This window comes from Periplaneta americana, chromosome 16, assembly GCF_040183065.1.
Source record: "Periplaneta americana isolate PAMFEO1 chromosome 16, P.americana_PAMFEO1_priV1, whole genome shotgun sequence".
NCBI lineage: Eukaryota > Metazoa > Arthropoda > Insecta > Blattodea > Blattidae > Periplaneta > Periplaneta americana.
In genome coordinates, this window is record NC_091132.1 from 151,382,819 (window position 1) to 151,401,083 (window position 18,265).

The window sequence follows — 18,265 nt, forward strand, 5'->3', positions numbered from 1 at the left end:
GTCCAGGAGTATCCAGCTCCAGGGGATTTCTGGGTGATTAGACTGCGACACCCATAAGTCAGCGGTAACTCGTCGGAACGATATATCCGCCCCGGCGAGTAGGTCACCGGGACGTCTTAACCCCCCCAGGCCCCCATTGAGGTTCTACGTGAGTGTACGTTACGTCTGATAAAGGCTCTGCACCTAAAGTTGCATATAGGAGCAGTATGAAGGGTCCACTATTGCTTCGTTGCTGGACGCCCTGACGAGTTACACAATTCGGATTTCGCGCTGAAAACCGATGACAGGACCACGAGATAGGAAATATACCCGCTTGTGAGACGGGAGTTATAAGCCTATGAACCTTAACCTTAGAATGAATATAAATATCTAGAAGAGGAAGAAGTATGTTCCTCACTAAGCATTCCTAACAAATCCCGTCATGTAGACGGTCGTGGGAAAAAACTAACAGCGGGGATTGGAAGGTGAAAATGGCTGTGATGATATGGTGGGCTTTCCGCATAGAATGATGGCAGTGGGAAAGGTAGTCATGAAAAAGACGATAGAACGAAAAGGACTGGGTGATGGTAAAATCGATAAATGGTCGAAAAGAAGAGCACGAGAGCCTCCATTGCATCTCCCGGTCACCAACTTATAGCAATCCTACTCGACCGGTCATAGATGTATGACAGTGGTACAGTGTCCACACACATGTGCAGAGGTGCACTCGTTATTAGTCACTAAGTGGCCGGAATCCTACGGAATAAGCGCCGTCTTAAATCACTAAGTGATTATTTTTCGCATATCATATATTATTATGATGTACCGAAGTACATATTATGATATTTCCGTGCAGATATTCTGCGTCATCATATGATGAAAGTTGAGTGGAACGGAGAAAAATTCTCTCCGGCACCCAGATTTAAACCCGAGTTTTCAGCACTACGTGCTGATGCTCTATCCACTAAGCAACACCAAGATTCCCATCCCGATGTCGGATCGAATACTCTCCTTTTAATTAATATTAATATTAAAGGAGAAAAAGTCGCTCCGGCGCTGGGGAACGAACGCGGGTCCATGGTTCTAGGTACCAAGCGCTCTCACCATTGAGCTACGCCGAAGTCCAATCCATAGCACCGGATCGAACCCCTCTCCTCCAGTGTTTTTTCCCTTTGTGGCCTGACTCCAAGTTGAGCATATATACTGACATTTTTATATTAAGTCAGCTGCCATTATACACGGAGTGCATTCAGTTGTGTGACTTGGTGGCCGGGAATCCATAGTAATATGCCCAGTAAACTGTACAGTTATATGCACTGTACAGTTACGTATAGTTTAAGTTCCACCTCTTGGGTTTCCGCTAGTGGCCTACCCTCATGCACTGCTTCATAGATGTATGACAGTGGGACGAGGTCCACACTTGTGCAGAGGTGCACTCGTTATGAGTGACTGAGTGGCCGGGATCCGACGGAATATACGCCGTATTATATCACTAAGTGATTGTTTTTCGCATATCATATATTATTATGATGTACCGAAGTACATATGATATTTCCGTGCAGATATTCTGCGTCATCTTATGATGAAAGATGAGTGGAACGGAGAAAATTTCTCTCCGGCACCGGGAAATATTTTTGTTCCTTTCCAGTAAGTCACTAACATACTTCAGGTGTAATATTGGTTTTATTACGTTTTATAAACTCAGTAATGATATTATTAAGATGAATAATTATTGTAATTAGACCAAAAAATGTTTTCTTCCCTTTTATTGTGTGCAGTACGAGTTATCATATAAATGTTTACTAACTCATTTTCTGTCAATACAGTATTAGGCCTAAACAATTACTTAGTTCACTGTACACTTATTCTGATGTTTTGCTGCATACTACAAAGTATAATGTATTTCTTGTTACAATTTGTTTTCAATATATCTTGTCACTTTTAAAAATTGAATGTTCCAATGTATAATATAATATGTCAATAGATATAAGTTCCTTTTGTATCTAAAACATTTCATCGACCTGCAAATAATTAAGAAAGGAATCTGGTGAATGAATCAATGAATGTAAAAAGATACATGATAAATTTCAGACGTATGACCAAGAGTTGCGTATTTATTTTGAACTCGTAAAGAAATGTGAATCTTTAGCCTAAAATTTGTGAAAATGAACATGGAAATATATCCCTAAGTGGAAGGTACACCACAACAGTCATACGGAGAAGTGTGAAGCACACATTGGTTCTCTCCACATTTAGGAAAATAATAAATAACAACTTACCTCTTTCACCTTTCCATTCCAGAGCGTTCTTCTTCACGGTTACTTCTGAATTGTAGTCTATTACTGGTGCCGATATGTTTTGATTTCTGTTGAGAGAGAAATTGCATATTATACAAGAAAAGAAAATAAACTTGTATCCACTCTTTCACGATATGTAATTGTACAGCTTCTTAGATAATTAAAATACATTCTTAACTTTCTTTTTCTCTTATTGCCCATTTATTTAATATACATCGTGTAGTCCGAAATAAAATAATGTAAGATAATTAAAAAGCAATAACTTTGATACCAAAGATTATATTTTTATTGTGTTTGCTTTATAAGAATGAGAGAGGTGGCAGGACATTCGAAACTACTTGAAATATAAAATATGGTGGCAATGGGAAGGCGAATGGTCTGCACTAGAGGGAAACAAATTACGAAATATAAGGAATACTGTTCGAGTTTGGGATTCGTCCACAAGAGCGTCACGACACGAGGAGGTTTTACTTACCCGGTGAGGATTGGCCATTGTCATCTCATACATGGCCATCTCCTACGTGGCGAACCTCAGCCGGAGTGTGATACGTGCCGCGTTCCACTTACGGTGGAACATTTTTTATTGCATTGCACAAAATATGACCGTGTCCGCCGGCAATATGGAATTCGGCCGACAGTACGTGACACTCTTGGAAATGATTTTAATTGTACAAATGCAGTTCTGAAAATTTTATCGAATACAGGTTTGGATAAGATGATATGTTTTTTATTGACCCGTTTTACTTATCCTCCGGACCCTTTACATCCGGAGGTTACATTTGTTGTTTTATATTTGATTTTACATTGTTGACATTTCGGAATTTATACATCCGAATATTTTATTAAATTTTATATTTAAAGTATGATACACAATTTATCTCTGGTGGTCTTAGTTTCATTGTTTTATTTGTTCGTTTTTAATACCACCTAGGGACGTAGAATTGCACACTTTTTGTAATTCTGTAGAAATCACCTTACGTATACTGCGTTTGTGTGCCTCGTTTTACCGTGACAACGCTTTTTAGTTCTTTTAACACTCTCATTATTATATTATGTATGGCTTTGTTATGTTAAGAATTTTAGATAAGGGTGCAAATAGCCATAGTAGCTGACCCTACTACTACTACTACTACTACTACTACTACTACTACTACTACTACTACTACTACTTTATAAGAATGAAATATGTTGGAAGTTTACTGAAACAATTTCCATATGTGCCTCCAATAATTTTGGAGTATAGGCCTACCTTATGCGATTGTTGATGAGTCTTTTATTGTAAGACTGGAAGTTTCTTAATGGGCGTTCTATAGAACTTGTCCTTTATTTAACAATCTAGTGTAGTTAAACATGACTGATTGGGAGGCTCAAGAAATGTCGTTTCGTATTTATGTAAGAAATTGTTGTCCCATCTACTGTATTGTGTTCATGATCCTTGGGAAAATTCATTTTCCTTTTTCTGTTTCCTCCTTCTGTTATTCTTGCAGAATTTACACTTTCGAGTGTAAGATGCTTCGGAAGGACTTTCTGGACGGTTGATTGTGGAATTAACAACTCTTGTGATGCACGACGAATACGAAATTGTGGGATTCTGTTGGAAATCTCGTACTACTGCAAATTGAGCTCGAGATACACTGGGTATTCCTGAACTTGATGTTTACATAATGCCACCATTTCCATAAACTACTCATGCCATACTTTAATATCACGTCTAGAATGTGTGGGTATTTTTTGTATTGTAGAGTCTCCAGAAGTTTCGTTCTAGCCTACTTATGTTGAAGAGTGTCTCAATTTTACAATTATACAATCAGTCTTTTGTTGCATATTCGCCAGTTTTTTGCTTAAATATAAGCTATCTTTATCAATTAAGACGAGGAAGTGATAATTAATAATAATAATAATAATAATAGTAATAACAATAATAATAATAATAATATTATTATTATTATTATTATTATTATTATTATTATTATTATTATTATTATTAACAGATTTAATAGAAATAAATTTATTTATCTCTGGTAGACAAAATTTAAAATTACATAATATTTATTATTAGTCTCTTTCGGAAAAGCCATTGCTTGTACTAGAAAATATTTAAGTAATGTTAACACATGAAGAACACCATAGAAGTATTTCTGGAACGTCGTTATTGGCTTACTTCATGGAAAAATTCATATGCAGGCGACTCTGTCATGTGAGTATTCGATGTTGAAGTCAACTATTTTCAGAGATTAGAAATTGATACATCAAGATAACTCAAAGTGAAGGTTGTTTTGAAAGAAAAAATTACGGCTCTAAGCCAAAACGTTTTCTTCGGCTGTGTGTCTTTTTTCGACAATAGAGGGTTTCATGTTTAGGTCCTGAAGAGGCCTAATGGGACAGTGGAAGTCCTTGATAATTGACGTTGCCGGTTGCTAAAGGAAGAAAAATGAAGTGGCCAAAAATATTCCTTACGACGAAGTTAAAGCGGAATTTTCCATTACCTACGTCGCAAGAGATGGTGGCTTTGGATGAGTCAAATAACATCGAGGAAAACGCTTGAACTGTTAAAATGGAAAGGACAGGACAAAAGTTACCCAATTTTCATAGTAATGTTAATAATTTTAAAATTACTATACACCTCGAGATATGTTTCGAATATGTTGTATTTTTTTTTTTCTTTTTGAAAGAATCTCCATTATTTGTTATCTCTTGGCAGGTAATGTACAAACTCACTTCCCATCTTCAACTGTGGTGCTGCGCACCACGATATGTATTTTCCTTTCCCATACACTTTTCCGACGTTTCAGTACTTCACATGCTCTTACATTTGCTTCTTTAGTTCCTTTATATGTTGTTAGAGTGAATTGTTATATTGCTATTTTTTATTAATGTATTAGGTATAGGGTGCGCTAGTTGATCAGTTTCTTGCCAATCAGATGAGTTCGTTATTCTTCCTTTGGGATCTGCCGTCCCATTGAGGCATTCATATTCTAACGGTTGGACTTCCTGGTTGTTCACGGTTGTGTGGATTGACTCGGAGACGACGGGCAGTCGGTTGGAGAGACTTGGGAGACCAGGAACGCTATTCTGGAGACGCTCTTGGGTGACGCCACGACGAGAGGATCTTGGTTGGGAAGTGGGCTGCCATTGCGCTCACGTTACGAGTCGTCGTGTTATCGATGGGTGCTGTCAGGATTTGACTTTCTGGCTGGCGTCTATTAGGCGGAGCGATCTATGTGAATGCGTATTTGGTGTTGTACTCTGCTACGCTTCGTGAGATTTTCCTGCCTTCATATGTGGATTGATGATCCACATCTCCGTCGTAATTTCTACTAGCCAAAAAGAAATTTCCTTCGCTGGTGATCATTTGTATCGGTCATCTATATTCTTCCCGTAGTAGGCGCGGTCTTGGAGATTGCCCTTGTATCGCTGGGGATTGGCGTCCTATCCAGTTTTATTACTGGAGGAACGTCTGGACACAGCAGAGTCCTTTCTTCTGTCGCATCAGGACTATCCATCATCTGCCAGCATCGCCGATTATCATCATTGTCACGGCTTATGCCGTAATAGGCTACGTGTTATTCAACTTTTTTCTGCTAAGCGCAGGATCCACATAATCAGCTGGCGCGGCCATTTTCGTTCTATTGGGAGCTGAATGAGCGACCCCATTTGTTCCGTTTAGTGGTGCATTCTGGAGCTAATTGGCATTTACTCTCCAGTCATTCTTCGCATTACTAGGTTCGTCTGGGTATTTAATTCTGTCTTATGTATTGGGCGAGTTACCTTTTATTACTTCTCTTCCTATTCATTTAGGGTGGGTTTCACGGCGTATGTTCTTAGTCTGTTTTTGGATTGGTATTCAGTTATGCCCCTTTCGTAGTTTTACTAGGCCACTCCTTTGGAACTTTGTAAGAGTCTATGTGAAGTCTATTATATACTAGTTAATGTTAACTGTAATTTGGTTTTTAGTGCGTGTGTTGCAGCGTGTTTAATCTTGAAGTTTTGTATATAATTTAAGTTTTTTATATATTTTTTGTAAGTTCAAGGTATTATTAAATGTGCAAGTGAATTCTATTTTGGGCAGTCACTATTGACCCACTACGGATCCTTGTGCCTCATGATTTTCTGTTCCCGTTATAGACCTAGAGGGTCACAGCGCCCCTACACAACAATGAGTACTTGTAAGGAAAAATTAACTCGTTCCCCTAAAAGGGAGATTATAATATCGTACCTACTACAATAGGGATGGAAAAATATCTATTTTATATATTTGTTCATTTTACTCTACCATATTACCAGCCAGATGTTTTGAATGTTCAGCGCAGTAGAGACAAGTGATTTTCTTAAAAAGTGTGAAATATTGTAGCAGTTTTTCATTGAATGACGCTTCCAACTACAGAATTCATCGTAAGAATTCAACGACAGCTTAGAATGGACGAAAAATTTTGCCTGCAGCCTTCTATCAGGGACATTCTAAGTTATCCTACATGACATATGTCCACGATAGGACTCTCACAGCTTTACTTCCCTCCCGAAGGTAACCTTTGTAATAATTTCATCAATATTTAAAATCATTCACTCTCGGCCTGTTTAAAACACGTGAGCCCAGGTTCCTACGGTTATTTTGGCAAAAGTAAAGTGTTGATATTAACATATTTCATATTAGATAATACAATCAAGTGAAAGATAGACTGCGTTATGAAGAAAATGTAACGTGAAACAAAGAAATTAAGGAACTGAGAACTAAAATGGAAATCTTTCCAATCACAGTTGGGATTTGAATTGACATTTGGCAGCCTTACCTCTTGTCATAGTAGATGTTCCTTAGAGAAAGCTTGTTTTTGGACGTCGGGGTGTACGAAGCGTTATAGCAGGAGTAACGGTTAAAGAAATGCTGTGGCATAGCATAGAAAGCATACCATGCTCCAACCAACTGCAACACAGAACATAATATAGCAACTTATCATATTGTCTATGACGCTAAGATATTCTTTTGAGCGAAGTTACATGCAATGATGTAGTCGGCTCTATAAAAGGGTTCAAATCTTGAGTCAGAAAAGTATTTCTCAATTACTTTCATCTTTAATAATAATCAGTGGTGCTACAGCCCGTGAAGGGCCTAGACCGACCAGCCGGCTGCTGGCCTCACGCCCACATGCCGAAGCAGAGGTGGACGATCATCCAACCAGAATGGAGGTATCGTGTGGTTAGCACGATGATCCCCCCCAGCCGTTATAGCTGGTATTCGCAACCGGATTTCGCTAACTATCGTAGCTCCCCAAGTGCATCACGATGCTGGGTGGGCACCGGTCCCATACACTGGCCGAAATTTCATGAGAAAATTTCTTCCCCCATGAGGACTCGAACCAGCGCGCATTCCGTAACGCGAGTCCTAGGCGGGATGCCTTAGACCGCGACGCCACGGCGCGGGACACTTTCATCTTTAGTTGAGAATATTTCACAGTATCAGATATGACTCTAGAAACGAAAAGGGGAATTATTTAAAGCTCCAAACAGACATTTCAGGAAATTAAACTGTACTGTGTTCGGTTCCGGACAACAAATTCCGTACAATTTAAACTGAACCGTTCGCTTGTTGAATATATTTCCTTTCAATATTTCAGCCTTCCTTACTATTATCTTTCCACAGCCACACTATTTTAAACGTACCATTATGTTATTACTGTGGATGATCTACGTTTGTTCAAGTAACTTCTGGAACACGTGCCAGGCACGCGGAAACAATGCAGTAATTTCTTTTCGTTTCAACCGTCGTCCATCGCTCAAATCGAACATTATACGCTGGACATTTAGGCCTATAGTTATTTTCTTGTAATTCGTGTGGTTTTCTTTGAGCAGCTATAACTACCAATAATTGGAGTTCTTCGGATGCGCTTTTACCATACAACAAGCGAAAGATTTAATGTACTGAAAGCGCCAGTTAAGATATTAAAAGCACCGGTATTCATAATAGATCGACACTCCCTTTCCTAATTTTCTAAAGTGTAGGATTTGCTCTGCAAGAGCTGCAGGTGTGGTTAAAAATGTTGTGCTATAATTTGAATATACTATGGAAAAAATATCGTAAGTAAATAAAACAGCTCTTTTTCAGGTTTACAAGGCGGGAAAATCCACAATTTCAGAATTTTTAAGGTATTCATTACTCGCACATCATGAATCTCTACTTCGTACAAGTTTACTGAAGTTTGGTCTCTTGAAATTTCACTAAAATTTTAAATAGGTTTCTAACTGAATACGTTTTAGAAAGGATCAACTGATGGGTGCGAAAAATAAAAAAATTGATTTGAGGTGTCTATGGAATAATGATTATTACCTAAAATCGATTAGTGGACCCCTGCATTTAGATACATTTGATAACGGTTCAGTAAATGCGTTTTCGATGGTTCCTATACATTGCTTCTCGTACTTCACCTAAATCACTATGTTCCTTTTCACCAATGATTATCGTGCTTATTAAAGCCTTCATCATTTTCATCGGCCCAGAACTACAGTCTTTCCTCTTGCAGACACTATTCTCCTGGTGCTTTTTGATATTTCTCTCATCCAAATGTTAAAAATTGTGCATGTTTAAAACTGCAGTTAGGCCTATCTTCAAAACGCAAGTCTCGATCACTATTTTGGCATTACAGGTTTTCATTGGACACCTGTACTCAATCTGATTTTATTATTACACATCATATCACTTTTTAATGTTGAATACGATAGGCCTACATGTTGCTATCGTTTCAATGAAAACAATATCAACAACTTAACGCAGTAGTTCACAGAGTAATATGCTTAGGCCTACCTATTTTAGGGATTTGCAAAAAGTTATAACATGAGCTGCTGCCAGGAGCTCAAAAGGAGCATAGCAATGATCTCAAAAGGCGCATAGCAATGGCAAAGGAAGCTTCTAATAGAAAAAGGAGCATCTTCTGCGGACCTCTGGAAGAATAACTATAGAAGAGAACATTGTGGAGTGTGACATTGTACGTGACAGAAATATGAACGTTAAGAGGGACTGAAAAGGAGAGACTAGAAGCATTGGAAATGTGGCTATGGAGAAGACGTTATGCTAGAAATAATGGTTTAAGAACGAATAATCTTGAAACGCACCAGGAAGAGAAAAAGGAATTGTCTAGGTCACTGGCTGAGAAGAAACTCCCTACTGAAGGATGCACTGGAAGCAATAGTGAACGGGAAAAGATTTCGTGTCAAAAGAAGATATCAGATGATAGTAATTAAGGTATATCGATCGTATGCGGAGACTACGAAGAAGGAGAGAAAAAAAGGAAGATTGAAGAATGCTGGGTTTGCGGTGTATATATATATGTTATTTCATAATATAACTAGTTTTTCAATAATTGGGTACTTCATCTCACCATATCAATAGAGAAGTCTTCGCTGTAAGATATCTCTTTAAAAATGGTTCATATTTTTGTCGCACTTTTTGTCATTTTCTGTTGCAGCACATTATTCTTCATAAACCTACACTTCTCTCTCTATCTCTCGCTCTGTCTCTCACTCTCTCTATATATACAGATATACTTTACACTGTGTGAATAGTTTTCATAATGCTAGTTTCAGCTGGAAGAATTTGACCCCTTGAGAATTCGACTTTTACGCAATTTCTTTGATGAAAGAACTTCATAAACAAATATACATTATATAAGATGTCGCTTCCTTGTCCTCTTCCCAATTTTAGGCTGAAGTCTCAATTTTCATGATCAAATTGTTTACAATACGTACTGATATGCCCGTAAGTGATATACTAACAGTGACTCAAGCCTAAAAACTGCGACCAATTTCTATGTTGAATGTAAGAAACGCTGCCATACTGACTCGTAATAGATAGCTACGTACTTTTTACCGGAATTCTTTGTAAAGCACACTTAATTTATTATCGTACTCAGCACAGTGATATGTGCATTCCAGTTGTATAGTACATTTTCCTATTTTTTTCTTTATGTTGAAGGATTAACAAAGACTGTGTTAGAAGTCATAACATTTAGTCTATAACTCGCGAACGAGACTTCGCACAGTGTGCAATTTCTTTAATCTAGGTGGACATAATTCATATTTAAACTTGTTGATTTGAAAATAAATTTTAATGAATATATGTCCCTGACTGTACGAGACATCTTGTAAAGACATTGCGGGATATTCTTCATGGATATTACTTTCTTTTTTAGTCTAACGTGAATATTACTATATGCAGAGTGTTCAATCCACACTCCCTGGTCGCAATGGAGAGGGCTTTCTTGAAAATAGCATTGAGGACTTGTAAAATGTGTTTTATTTTCAATTTTACGTAGAATTTGAAAACAACCAGATATATTCTTCATTTTAGCGTGTAGTTTAACTAGATTACTAAATTAGAACCCCTCAATTCGATTTATTTTTTGTATGAGGGTATGTTTTCCAAAAATCTCACTTTAATTTCAGGTATAAAATAATACCAGCTGCTGTCTGATGTCAAAACAATTTGTTTATTAATATTCCGACATCATTAACTGTGTGAAATATTGTTTGCTTGGTTGAGTATATATGCGAACCTTTCCATATTAATTATTTTCAGGGATTTGGCGGACTAAATGAGGCTGGCCACTTTTCGAAGATTAATACCGGAGTTGTACTGAATCACAGAATAATTAACTTTTAAATAATATTATTGCCCTATTAGGACTAAAAGATATTCCCAGTACTGTTGAAAAATGTGAAACAGTTATTGGCGATTTTCCATCAAACATTCTGTCTTACTGGTTAAGCCCTAAAGTGGCAGTCCTTCCCTTGAAAGAACCGCAACAATTAATCAGAGAAGAGTCAGATATACTGTAATTCAAAAGAAAATTATTGTTTTGGAACTTAACAAGGTATTTATTGAGGACAAATGTGCAGAAGTGCATCAACAGTTATTATGGCCATGTATGATGGTACAATTTGTAATATCCCAATGGAGAATAATACGACTCATAAATGCTATAATTGGTCTGCAATTTCCAAATATTTGAATAAGGACCCGCGACGTAAGCAATAAACGTTACAGAGCTACAACATATAGTTTTGGTCTCTCCACACCTCAAGCGTGGATTCGTTGTTTTGTATGACTTCTAGGCATACGGATTAGAGATTAAAAAAAAAAAAACAGATCAGTGGTGGAACTGAGAGGTCGATGTGCGAATTCAGAAAGAAAAGATAATTAGAGAAAATTTTCAAACGTGGTATGTGTCCTCTGGATCGTGGAATGATATTTGGATGAGGGTCCACTATTACAGTAAAATGACAAGAAAGTGCTTTAACAGTCACCCAAAGCCCTAACATAACAAGATGAAATGAAGTACTCGTACAACGAATCTGTATAATTCTGCAAACTATCTTCTGGATTTAATACGAATTTGGATGTATATCAATTCACAACGTATACCATGAATTCTACTTTGTTTACTGGAAGTACAATTTTAAAGATAAAGGCGATAATTAATACCGAATTTTTAAATAATCTACTAATTTTTAATTTTGTCACAATGCATCCCTATAAAAAGAAATTTTTCTTATAAAAAACATAATCACACTTTGTATCAGCAGCCAAGCGAGTAGAGCAACAAGTTAATATTAATAAATTCAATATTCTGAAATTAAAGGACGAGGAAATTAAACGACATTATCAGATCGAAATTTCGAATAGGTTTACAACTTTAGGAAGTTCCGACGAAGTTGTAGCAAGTATGGGCGAGTCCAGAAATGCATTTAGAGTGTTAGTTGGAGACCGGAGGGAAAAAGACCTTTGGGAGGCCGAGACGTAGATGGGAGGATAATATTAAAATGTATCTGAGGGAGGTGGGATATTATAATAGAGAATGAATTAATCTTCCACAGAATAGGGACCGATGGCGGGCTTATGTGAGGGCGGCAATGAACCTTCGGGTTCCTTAAAAGCCATTTGTAAGTAAGTAATCACACTTTGTATGCAAATCAAATATATGCTATCTTGAAGTTCTGCAAAACATTTCATGGTAATATGTTAGATAGGAAAATAGTTATTAATAATTCTGTTAAATTCACCACCTATGAAAGGGTTAGTTCCCCTTTTACAAACGTAATCAGAGTTTGTATTCCGATCAACTACCCTACCTTACAGTTCCACATAAAGTCTCATGAAAATATGTTAGATATGAAAGAAGTTATTAATAATTTTGTTTAAATTCACCACCGTAAAGGAATAGCTTCACTCACACAAACGTAGAGTCCATACTGAAATCAAATACGCTGCCTTAAAGTTCTTCAAAAAGTTCTATGAAAATCTGCTAAAAAGGAGAGAAGATAATAATTTTGACAAACTAGATTAAAAAAATTGCACACTCTGTGTCGTATGAACAAGTGACCTTCACTGTGAGCTTCGGGAAAGAATTACGCATGCTATAGGATATTTCCCTCACATTGAGAACAGACTTTCGAAGCGCAAGTAAGAAATAATGCTTGCTCACATAGCGGCAGCATGGTCGAAGGAAACTGGATAAAGTTGCAGGCTTCCTACTGGCAGCAGTCGACTATCGTTGTAGTTAATCCGCTTTCAAATAAATGTTGGTTGTACCTGAGCAGTAATGATCATAATGGTGCTGCTGGCAATATAAGTATTGTTTAATGTAATATGTTGCAGTAGTGAAAAGAGTAGCCAGTTATTATTTATTAAGTTGAATTCCATGTCATTTCTATTAAAGGACTATACTATAAAGTTAAACATTATAGTCTACTGTATTCTCATTTCGTTCACAAAAAGAATTTAACACTGCCTGTGCACAGTACAATTTGGGATGTTTATTTAATTCGAAATCAAGCTTAATCATGAGAATAATTGATTTTCGTACTCACTCTTTCTATTAGACAATATTTTTCAAGCTATGATAATATTTGCATACAGTATTTTTCATTTGTAATTGATAATTTTATTTTAAATTTATTTCAGGACTAAAACTACGTAGCTATATCATATTTGCTTCAGTGTATTTGTTTCGTTTTAATCACTTTTATAAAATAATCCGTGGCGCTACAACCCGTGAAGGGCCCAGACCGACCAGCCGGCTGCTGGCCTCACGCCCACATGCCGAAGCAGAGGTGGACGATCATCCAACCAGAATGGAGGTATCGTGTGGTTAGCACGATGATCTCCCCAGCCGTTATAGCTGGTATTCGCAACCGGATTCGCTACCTATCGTAGCTCCCCAAGTGCATCACGATGCTAGGTGGGCACCGGTCCCATACACTGGCCGAAATTTCATGAGAAAATTTCTTCCCCCATGAGGACTCGAACCAGCGCGCGCTCCATAACGCGTGTCCTAGGCAGGATGCCTTAGACCGCGACGCCACGGCGCGGGACAATCACTTTTATAGGCCCATTAAATACCGATATATGAGCCGTTCAGAGCAAAAGTGGTGTAAGTCAGAATTGGGTACTGAGATTTAAAGTAAAAATTCTGTAAAATACAGCGCAAAGTAGCAATTAATATGTTCTCCTTGCTATCCACTGACTACTAATAGTTTAAATAAATTGAATATTAATTGCTACTTTGCGCTGTATTTTAGAGACTCTTTACTTTAACCCTCATTACCCATTTTTGACTTACACCATTTCTGCTCCGAACGGCTCATATATTTTTCCAGATTATGAGAAGCGAATATAACCTATTATAGCCACAGTGTGTGAACAATGGAAACTGTAAAAATCTGTTACAATGAAGAAGTGAAAAATTGTAGAATTGGTCCAAGTAATAATAACGGAAAAGAAATCAATATAATTACCAAGGCCACAGAATTTCACAAAATTATTAATACTATAAATTCTGAATTAATATATTTATGACACTCATTTCCGTCAAAACAATATTAAGATATTGAAGTTTATGTCTATTTTTTAAGCCATTACATACTCTTTCAGGGATCAAGTCGTCCTGTTTGGAAGTCTTCAGATCACAAGACTGTACTCCTCCCACAAGACACACGATGGCTAGCAGGACCGCAATCATGCTGGAAATGAGAATTTGCATTTGCAAAGTTAGAGTTTATTGTATTTATTTCAGGATTTCATAACGGGTCACTAAATGAGAGAATGTGAGTTAAGGCACACTTAAGTGATTAACTTTATTTTAATTACATGATATTAATATATAAATAATTAGAACACTTTGCTGTTCGCAACATTCGCAATTACGAGGGACAGATGGAGAGATCCAGCATATGACAATGTTCAATCTTGAATCTCATTCATACCGACATAAGCTCCGTGAAGAGATCCAATGATGAAGCTTTCATACAATAATTGACAATGTTTCGTGAAGATTTTTACGTATTTTGCATAGTGAATAAATTATGTGAACGTCGATATGCTGAAAAGTTTGAGTGACACAAGTTAGGCACTACACAAATTTTAATTCGTCTCGTGTGACGTCAGCTACTTACGAGGTGTTGTACGTGAAATTCCGGAAAAACTGTCAGTGTTTAAACTGCAGATATACAAAAAGTTGGAACCGTAATTTCAAGTAATTTTTATAGCATTGATTATATATTGAGGTTTTAATAGTTGAAACGTAATTTTCGTGTGCATATTTTTATTTCCACTCACTATTGCGTGCTATGTCATCAATATTTTTAAATATGCATGCAAGGCTATGAGTGCACACATGTAAAAGGCAAGTTATTATATGGACCTTGAATTCTACCAGTTCTTTGAATGACATTTTATTTAAAACACACATTTGCAACAGACTTCTGTGGTTAGTTTCTTGAAAATATTTTCTTTCATGTCACAATCAGAAATCACTCTACAGTGACACTAAAGTTCATCATTATTTTTGTAAAACTAAAATTCTTACATGAACATTATAATAATAGTTCGTATTCAACACACATGAATTCTGAAAATAGGCACAAAATTTCAAGTTTACTTTCCAACATAATTTGTTTTTGGAATGGTACGCTTTCTGCAAAATTTAGATCATTTTTCATACTAGTATGTAATAATAAATAAAATAAAAGTCATGTATGTAAAACTTATATCTCTATGTTTCTCTATGATTTATTATGTCGATGTAGAAATTACTTTAGATTGATTATAGTATAAATTTTTGTGTTTTTTTAATTTGATTGTTAGTATACTTATAACAGTTTTTCCAATGCTTTTACTTATATGTATTATTGTATAAGTTGGAGTAAAAAATTTGAGTAAATAATGTTACATCAATGTTAGGGACGAATGTAGAGCGTTATGGGCCTCGGCGAAGGTAATAATTGGGATTCTTGAGTAAAAATTACAGATTAAGAACAATAAAAAAATATACCGGTAATAATAATGGAAAGCACAAAAATAGTAACAATAGAAATAATAATTGCAGTAATAACTTACGTCTTTGATGTTAAACAAAGGGATGAACTTCACTCAAAATAACACACTTTTATTAACACTTCCCTCTAATACTATTCCCTAGATGGGAACTTTTCGGCACTCTGAGGAGACAAAACAGTCAATTGTATCTTCAAAATGAATTTACGCCAAATGTCATGTTTAATTTACATCATCATCTTCATCTTGAAGGATTAGGCCTTTCGACCTGTTGCGACCTATCCATCTCTTCATTCGTCTTTCTGTCTCTCTTCTCCCTTTATTGTAAGATATTATTTGGAAATTTGATAATTTCTTTTGTAGGTCTAATTCTCTTGTGTTGCCCATTTCACAACTTAAATATTATAAAATTTTAACTTGATTTATTATAATAAAAATTAAATTACTTTAACGGAATTGTGTACTTCTATTTATTAGTTCACTCTTTATCAATTCTGGCAGGAATATAAACGGCGTTCTCCATTTACGTTGGTTACAAACAATGTTAGAAAAATTCTCATGGCATAGCCTATTTGGGAATCCAGACAAAATATTATTATGATTTTCCATGTAGTTTAACTATATAGTTATGAGTAGAACCCGGCATACCCCGATTACATAACTTGTGCTGGGAAAACATGAGGTATTTTAGTTGGTTATTTTACGACGCTTTATCAACTGCTATTTTTATATAGCGTCTTATTGATATGACGGTAATAATGCTAGCGAAACTAGTCCAGGGCCCAGCGCCAAAAATTATCCAGCACTAGCTCTTAATGGGTTGAGGGAAAACACCGAAAAAAACCTCAACCAGATAACAATCCCGTGGTCCAGGTAGGCTACCACTAGGGTTTTCTACGGGAGCCCGGGTTCCCTTGTGGCATCCTAACAAATCTCCATTTCAGTCTTATCTATTGTGGCTAGATGGTGCAGTGTGGTCAACGACTAGGTCGTTAAATTTGGTCTATATAACTGACTTCATCTTGGAAAATGACAAACAGTGAAGTACCTGCCATTAATATAAAAAGTCCTGATCATCTCCAGTATATATATATATTTATATATATATATATATATATATATATATATATATGCAAATATTTCATATTCACTTTCAGAGATGCAACAAAGTGATGGCATTCAGATATCAGGTGTGCGGAAATAAGATCTCATTTATAAAAATTTGCAAATTTTTTACACAATATTTGGATACTTAAAAAGTAATAATTGGTTATTGAAAAATAAATTATTTGAATGACTCTACTGTAACGTAATTTATAATAGTTGTAGAAGAGGAAGCAAAATACAATATGATTATTGTTCAATCAATAACATTTTGTTCCAAAAAATAATACTTTATGTGACCCAATATTTATTATTATAGCTATTGTTACTGTCATTTTCAGACCTCCTTAAAACCCCTGGCCCCAGGTGACCGCCGGGTTCGCCCTTGAGTTAAAGCAGTACAGACCACAGTCCATATTCAGACTAAGGAATGTTTTAGTTTTCAAGATTCTTCGAAAAAGCATGTTATTAAAACAGTTACCTTTTTGTATTCAGCATATTAAGCCTATTTATTTCTATTCATTTAAAATGTTGTTTTCACAAGCAGCTACTTAGTAATGTAAGACAATAGCATTTTACTTACTCGAAACAGTGAAGGAAATAGTTCTCTTGAAACGCCACTCTCTTGTAACAATTATTGCCTGCTTCAAATCCTATATATAATACACGAAAGCAGTCGTTGAATGCAAATTTAAGTTATTTTCGTCATTCAGGGTGACTCCCAGGGAGTCATAGTTTTGCATACGTGTACATAACGTACAATTAATCAATTTAATTCTTACAAAAGACAAATGGAGTCACATGAAATATGTTTTCTTTACTTCAGCATTATAAATAACCTTTATCGTTAGTGAAAATATTGCATATGCCACATTTTTATCCCAGAGGAGTGAAATATTACTACATCAATTAAAACGTCATGACTTCTATTATAAAGGTATAGCTTGTGCCATAAACTTAACATCACGAAAAGACTTGCCTTGGTATAAAATTATTTAATACATAATTGTTGTCTAGCAACCATAGACTAGGATATAGAACTACTCATCATTATCAATCTTATGTTATTTATTTATTAATTGCTTCATAATACTGTTCCGGTCGAGGAGGTTCCTCCACGTTGGTGACCGGGGGTTGCAATGGTGGCTGTCGTGCTATTCTTTTCGGCCAATTTTCGTCTTATCACCAACCACCCCTTTTCGTTCTCTCGTCTTTTTGACCACTCTATCTCTCTACGCCGGCTACCATTGCATGCGGAACGCCCACCACATCATCACAGCCATTTTCACCTCTCCATCCCCGCTGTTAGTTTTCGCCACGTCCGCCACCATGACGGGATTTGTTAATGCCTGGTGAGGCTACATTATTCTTCCTCTTCTAGTTCATTATATTCATTAATAGGTTAAGGTTCTTAGGCTTATAACTCCCGTCTCACCAGTGGAGATCATTACTATCTCCGTGGTCCTGTCCCACGGTTTCGAGCGCGACTTCCAACTTGTGTGCCCCGACAGGGCGCCCAGCAACGAAGCAATAGTGGACCCTTCATACTGCCTCTATATGTAAGTTT

General features: G+C 36.5%; 1 protein-coding gene across 1 annotated transcript in view; it reads right to left on the bottom strand.

The window, feature by feature from the left end:
• The window catches only part of LOC138691340 (uncharacterized), a 29,114-nt gene extending 11,749 nt beyond the window's left edge, over positions 1–17,365 (bottom strand). The window contains exons 1-4 of the mRNA XM_069813228.1: positions 17,282–17,365; positions 14,186–14,282; positions 7,064–7,194; positions 2,259–2,344 (exon numbers count right to left, since the gene is read on the bottom strand). Of these exons, the coding sequence (XP_069669329.1) occupies positions 2,259–2,344; positions 7,064–7,194; positions 14,186–14,281 (313 nt within the window). The 5' untranslated portion in view covers position 14,282; positions 17,282–17,365. The remainder of the gene's footprint in view (positions 1–2,258; positions 2,345–7,063; positions 7,195–14,185; positions 14,283–17,281) is intronic.
• Positions 17,366–18,265: the final 900 nt, after the last annotated feature.